Genomic DNA, 7,506 nt, shown 5'->3' with positions numbered 1-7,506 from the left:
GGCAAGATGGGTTGAGTTGGTGAATCCCCCCATTTTGCCTTTCTTGAGAACCCAACGTATAATATTTAAAAGATCTTTCTTGATCATTTGCCAATATTCTCTATAAAAACTGATAGGAAACCCATCACGTCCAGGGGCCTTGTCTGGGTGCAGACTCCGAATTGCATTTTGTACTTCTTCCTCTTCGACTTCCTTCTTGAGTCTGTTGTTCATATCCTGAGTGACTTCCTTGTTTATGTGCTGTAAAAAATTTGAGTAGTACTCTTCAGTTTTGTCCTCAGTCAAAAGATTTTTGAAATGATTTGTGGCTGCCTCTTTTATCGCTTCCTGAGTGTGATAGTTGTTTCCCTCATTATCTTTTATTGCATTCACAGTGTTTTGGACCTTTCGAACTGTTGCCTACTTATGAAAATATGAGGTGTTTTTATCTCCTCCTGCAGCCAAAGCTGCCTTGACTTCAACCTCCATTTTATTTCTTCATCCTTTGTAACTTGCTGCAGCTGAGAATATAGATTTGTTTCCCTTTCCTTGGCTTGTTGGGACAACCCAGTGGCTTCTATGTTTTGCTGCACATCCTCTAAATCTTTTTTGATTTTTTTCTTGCTTAACTCGGGCTCTTGGTAGTTGCATTTCGCCCATTCTTTTAGGGCCTGTCTAGTTTTCCTTATTTTTGTTTCCCATATGAAGGTTGGGGAGCCCTCCACATGTTGGGACCAAGCCTGCCAAACAACTTCCTTAGCTGCTGAGATTCGATTCCAGATGGGGCAATATTTGAAGGGAATAGGGCCAAGCTGGCAGTGACTTTGCAGGGTAAGCGTGATTGGATAATGGTCAGAGGCGGAGGCGTTAAGGATATTCGACTGTCCAGTAGTGAAAGTAGATAAGTAAGCAATACTTATGAGAAATCTATCGAGACGTTCCATAATATTGCTAACTCCTATTCGCCTATTGCTCCATGTGTACCTTCGGTTCTTAGGCCTGATATCAACCAGATCTTGTTCCCGCATTATATCTTCAAGTCGATTCCTGAAAGGGTCAGGATTGAAATTTCCCCCTCTTTTTTCATTGGAATGCAATACCAAGTTTAGATCCCCGGCAAGTATGAGATTGTTGTCCTGATCTTTTTCTATGTCTGCTACGAGGGTGTCCCAACACTCTTCTTTCTCTCTATAATGATTCGAGGCGTATATATTATAAATCTTTACTGTTGTTCCATCTGTTTTGTTCTCTAGATTAACACAGATCCAATGCTGATGAATCCTGGAAGAGTGGAAATTCCATTTGTTGCTGTCCCACAGAGTTAAGATGCCACCTGAGGCTCCTCTTGCTTCACTTGCACACCCACTATATCGCTTTTGATTTCTGATGAACTTATTAGTTTCAGTTTGGTCCTGTTTTGTTTCTTGAATGAAGACTATTTGAGGATTTTCACTTTGGATTAGATCCTTGAGGGCAACTGTCTTGGAGGGGTGCCCTAGTCCCCGACTGTTCCAGGAGAGAAATTTCATCATGATTTACTGCCATGAAGAGGTTCTTGCCTCTATTTACCTTTGTTATTATTTTCTTTGTCCGAGAGCCCAAGAATAAAGGTTTCTATAGGAGTCTGGGATCCCATGGCAATGTCTTTCTGAGTGCTTTCTTCTCTGTGCTGCTTGGCCGATTTCCTGCCCGGCCCATGCTTTTTGGGGATATCACTGGGAGCTCCATGCTCCTTTGAGGTGCTTCTAGTAACCCGAGCAGAGGGGGTATCAGGGGAGGGCTGAGAGAGATGGGGGGGGAGGGGTGAAGGGGAGGATCTGAGAGGGGGATTTCAGGATCAGGGCCTTCCTCAGATAGGGAAGCAAAGGGATTAGAAGATGGAGGAATGGGAGGATCGGAGGACCGGAGGGGAGATGAGGGGTGAGGAGAGGGGGAATAATGGGAAGAAGATATGGGATGAGAGGGGAGAGAATGATCAAGAGGAGGGGGTTGCTGGGATGGACCAGGGGCATTAGAATCCAAAGGTTTGGAGGGGAGGGATGATTTTTTCCTTTTAACAGTTTCCCATTGTCCTTCTTGCTCTTCAGATTCTACATTTACTAATTTAGGGCATCTATTAGCAAAGTGTCCATATTCGTGGCATACCTTGCATTTGAAGGGGATCTGTTCGTAGTCTAGCTGCTGAATATGACACCAGTCATCCACTTTTAGTTTGATTGCTTCCGGCAGTCCGCGGCCCAAATCGACCTCAACACAGATCCGCGCACAGGCTTGCATGTTGTCTTTGGGTTCACTGCGATCTATGTATTTTACCACCGCGTTTCCTATTGCTTTAACCGAGTCATCCCCCCAGCAGTGGAGAGGTAAATGGGGCAATCTGACCCAGACAGGGACTGCATTCGGAATGTCAATCTCAGGATCGAAATATGGGGTCCATTTGTTAAGATAGAGGCCCCTAGAATCCATAAAATAGGGCCCGTTTCTGAAAATAAGGTCTTTATCTTCCTTGGATTCAAAGTGGAAGGTGAAGTATCCTCTGCCACAAAATCTTATTGATATTTTGCCTTGAATCTTATCCGTCCAGTTTCGCTCGACCCATCGTTGCACTGTTTTTGGAGAAGGCCATAGTCCTGTAAATTGCCCGATTAACCCTTTCTCAGCAAGGGAAAGGGCAGCCATGCGAGGGATTGTCAGAGGTAGAAGAACTTCTTGTAATACATCCAGCTTCTTTACAAACTTGGATGCTGCAGGCCTAGGTCTCTGTGGAGGGAGAGATTTAACCAAAGATGAGAAAGCCCGTTGCAGCTCCGGATCGCCTCCAGGCGGATCCGGAGGGTCCATGGCGCGGGGTCTTCAGGCAGCAGTCTCGGCAGCGTTCAGGCTAGGCTCGCGCGCGCAGCAGCAGTTGTTTTGACTTAGTGATTTTAAAATCTTAGACGAAGACAACTCGATACATTGCAACAAAAATTTATAAATAAACCATCAAATTGACACGTGGTGTAGGTGAACTCGACTTGTTGTAATGAAAAATTAAAGACCAACCATGAAATTGATACATTGTGAGGACAAACACAATTCATTTTAACGAAAATTTTAAAATCAACTATAAAATTGCTCATAATGAAATCGGGTTGTTAGACGAGCAACGACATAGACTATATAAAAAGAAAATGAAAATAAAAAAATAAACGTATAAAGAAATAAAAATGAAAAATACAAAAGAAAACAAAAATTCAGATATTGAAAAAAAAACAAAAAAAGGACAAAAAAACAATATAGAAGATTTTTATTTTAATATTCATAAAAAGAAAAAACATCGAAAAACAAAACACAAAAAAAAGTAGTAAAAAGAAAGAAAATTTTAAATATTGAAAAAAAACGAACACAAAATAATGAAAAAGAAAAAAAATATTGAAAAAAAAAAACAAAAAATAATACAAAAGAAAAAAAATTATAAAGTTATAAAAAATTAAAAAACAGTGAAAAAACTCAAAAAATTCAACTATAGGGAAAATAAAACAACAAATAATATTATAATAATAATAATAATAATAATAATAATAATAATAATAAGAAACAGAACTTTAAAACATGGCAAAAAGATCAACTAAAAAAAAAAAAAAACCAAAAAAACTTAAAAAAAAAGGTAAAAAAATAACATAAAATTAACTTATAAATATAAAAAATTAGGTTATATATATATATATATATATATATATCATAAAATAAGAAAAAATAAACAAAAATAAACTTAATTTAACAAAAGAAAAATCAAATTAACAAAATAAAAATAAAAACATTTTCCTTAAATAAAAAACATCTTTTTAAATAAAAATAATTTTAAATTTTTTTTTTTAAATAGAAAACATTTTTTTTAATAGAAACATTTTTTTTAAATAAAAAAATACATAACTTAAAAATTAAATTGAATTAAAACAAACAAACAAAACAAAACAATTAAAAATTAAAATTAAAAAAAAATAATTAAAAAAATTGGATAGCTCCAGGAGAGTTCGGGCTCTGCAGTCTAGGGTTTGAACATCTGTAGTGACGGCAGGCTCTGTAAATCTACAACACTCTGCAATCACTGACGGATTCAGGTCCTTCTCTTCAGCGGACTGATGGTACACAACCTCATGGAGCCCGAGCCGGGGGGGGGGGGGGGGGGGGCGATGAACCTCCCCCACAAAGCGACAATGAACAGTTCTTGAATAAGGAAGGAAAGGGAGCTACAAATTAGAATGAGAAAAATGAAGTTTCAGAAAGCCAACAAGAAAGACAAGAAGAAAATTCACCAGAAGTTCACTCTTCTACATGCAAACCAGTGGCCTCTGTTCGCCTAAGGGTAGAACTACCAGGCCATCGAATCGATGCGAGGATCCAGTTCATGAAAGATCATGCTCTAATAGGGAAATTCATTGGTCTGTGGCCAACCGAAAAAGCTTTAAAAAGTTGGATAAACGCGAAATGGCACCCTAAGGGGCATATCACCCTGCAGTTGGGGCCGAAAGGGTTCTTCACTGTTATCTTCAACTGCTTGGAGGACAGAAATAGGGTTCTTGACGGCGGGCCCTATTTCTTCAATGCAGCTGGTTTGTTTCTCAGAGGATGGGTGGAGTGCTTCAACCCAGATAAGGAGGACCTCAGCTGGGCTCTGATGTAGATCTGCTTATACTCGCTTCCAGTGGAATACTGGGAGGAAGACTCCCTACAAGTGATAGGAAACACCCTGCGTGAGTTTGTCAAAATAGCGGAGGAAACGAAACCATGCAGATACACTTCTTATGCTATAATCTGCGTATACATGAATCTCAATCAGGCTCTTCCATATGCAGTAAGCATTTCTCACTTTGACATTCAATGGATACAACCGATTTACTATGAACATGTGCCCTTTCGATGTCGAAGATGTCATCCCCTTGGGCATTGATTTAGGGACTGCCCTCTAACACAGAAACCCCCTCCCGCCTCGGATCCAGAACCCTCTGAAGCAGGTGGCTTCATCAAGGTCACAAATCACCGGAAAACCCACAAGAAACATGCTCCAAAACCAAAGGTAACGCAAACCAGTCAACTAGGGCCCTAAATAAGCAACAGTTTTGATGCCTTAGCAAACCAGATGGAAATACAAACAAATCCACCGGAGCCAAAATCAGTGAGCGATGACCATTCAAAGGAAGGAAAACCCACATTGTCACAAGCAGATACTCAAGGTAAGGAGGCTTCGATCTCAGACAAGCAAAAAGAAATATTATGGAGTTCTCAAGCCATGTAGTTGGAGATCCCAAACCTAAATGCTAGCTTAGAAGTGGAACCAATGGAAGAACCAGATTACTCTCAATTTATGGAGGAAGAAATAGAAACAATAGACATTCGGGATCTGGACCTTCCCGGTCTAGAAAAATCTTGCACCACAAACAACTTCAACAACATTCCGGCACGACAACTTAAGAACCTGGAAGAAGTGTTATCTCAGGCGTAGAGGCAGAAATATTTGGGTATACAGACAGGAGGCCCATGGGATGGTCGATTCATAGCCAAAGATATCAAAAGCGAGGAAGGAAAACCATTCTTCAGAGAACAATCAAGGTTGGTCAAATCTTAGTGGAATCAAGCAGGTATGCCAAGTTAACCAAGTAATATTGTCCTGAAAACACTCTTTCCCAATGAAGTTAATCTCTTGGAATATAAGAGGGCTCAATGGCCCCAGGAAAACCTGAATCCTTAAAAACATGATAAAGCAAGAAAACCCTTAGGTTTTATTCTTGCAAGAGACAAATGTGATTCCAATGCACTTGATAGACTAGCTCCTAAATTCTGGCCTGGGAGTCATAACATAGCAGTAGATGCAGATGGTTCCTCGGGAGGCCTGGCCATTATATGGGACTCAAGAGCCATTGTGCTCAACAACTTTCATGCACACAGGAATTTCCTCCAATCAATTTTTCATATCATAGGCACAAACCAACATGGGTTCTTAACTAATGTTTATTTCCCACAGGAAACATTTCGAAAAGTGGAGATCCTAAACTCCATCTCGGCTCTCAACCAGAACAAACCGCACCCATTATGGATCGCAGGACGTGATTTCAATATGGTCACTAGACTGGAAGAAAGGAGAGGGGGCAGATGTAGAAGTTCTTAGGAAGGATCACTTTTGAAGGACTTCATCCAGAATAACTGGCTTATCGACCTCCCTTCCAATAATAGAGTTTTTACTTGGAACAACAGAGGAGCAGGGGACCAGCAAATCGCTTCTCGGTTGGATAGGTTTCTACTCTCTGACAATGCCATTCATCTTGGGGTTGATTTTGCAGCCTCCGTCCTACCCTTCACGGGTTCTGATCACTGGCCCATTTGCCTCCAATGGTCTCGACCAGGAAACAATATCCACAGGGCTCTCCACTTTGAAGCCTTCTAGATGACCCACCCAGACTTCCACAAATTAATCAACACAGAATGGAAAAGCTTCCATCCTCCTCCAGGCTCCAAAATGTTCCAATTCGAACAAAATCTTAAGCACCTAAAAGGTAAGATCAAGCACTCGAATCACACTTCATTTGGAAATACCTTTCAAGGGAAAGCAAACATTGACTTGGATATGAAGCAGCTACAGCAGAATATCATCACAATGGGCATATTAGAGGACCTGGCAGAATAGGAAAAATCCCTTGAAATGCAACTAGCAGAAAAGGGAAAGCAGGAAGAAACGTTGTGGAGGCAAAAATCAAGAATCAGGTGGCTCAAATATGGAGAGAAAAACACCAAATTCTTTCATAGCACCACAATCCAACGCAGGATGCATAAAAATATAACACATATTCAAAATGAGCAGGGTATCAAAGTGGAAAAGCATGAAGAAATAGAGACTGAATTTTTAAATTATTTCAAGCAGGTGCACAGAGAACCAAACATAGACAGATCTCAGGCCATAGAAAAAATTACCCGCAATATTCCCAAACTTATTACAAAAGAGCATAATCAAATGCTCCTCAAGCCTGTTGATCTCCAAGAAGTGGAACTTGCAGTGCGACAACTAAAATCCGGCAAAGCCCCAGGACCAGATGGATTCACCTCTAATTTCTTCCATAATTTTTGGGACCTAATCAAGATGGAGGTCTGACAGGTGGTTGAAGAGTTTCGCTCTCTCGGATCGATGTTTCCAGGGGTAAATGCTACATTTATAGCCCTGATCCCCAAGGTTGATAAGCCAAGCAAGCCTGACAAGTACAGGCTGATAGCACTCTGCAACATAATCTATAAGATTGTTTCTAAAATTATAGCTTCCAGACTCAAGCTCTTGCTTCCACTCATCATTTCACCTGAGCAATCTGGATATCTTGAAGGAAGGCAGATCACGGATGGGATAATCCTTACTCATGAAATAATTCATTCTCTGAAGATATCCAAGAAGTCAGGTATGCTACTCAAACTAGATCTTCCAAAAGCTTTTGACAGCCTAAGTTGGAAGTATATTGAAAATATTCTTACAGCATTTGGTTTTGATGCTTCCTGGGTCCGATGGAT

General features: G+C 40.3%; 1 protein-coding gene across 1 annotated transcript; it reads right to left on the bottom strand.

Annotated features, from left to right (window-relative positions):
- Positions 1–368: 368 nt before the first annotated feature.
- On the bottom strand, positions 369–1,511 carry LOC149169481 (uncharacterized). The gene has a single exon (XM_089425216.1). It carries the CDS (start codon positions 1,509–1,511, stop codon positions 369–371), a length of 1,143 nt encoding a protein of 380 aa, XP_089281342.1.
- Between the last annotated feature and the right edge of the window lie 5,995 nt (positions 1,512–7,506).

Source organism: Pinus tabuliformis, chromosome 4_2 (genome assembly GCF_031772625.1).
Source record: "Pinus tabuliformis cultivar Carrire ecotype Pingquan chromosome 4_2, CPIR1, whole genome shotgun sequence".
NCBI classification, from domain to species: domain Eukaryota; kingdom Viridiplantae; phylum Streptophyta; class Pinopsida; order Pinales; family Pinaceae; genus Pinus; species Pinus tabuliformis.
This window is presented reverse-complemented; position numbering and strand designations above follow the sequence as displayed.

Coding starts and splice junctions, on each gene's coding strand:
- LOC149169481 (XM_089425216.1), bottom strand. CDS start 1,511: ATGATGAAATTTCTCTCCTGGAACAGTCGGGGACTAGGGCACCCCTCC.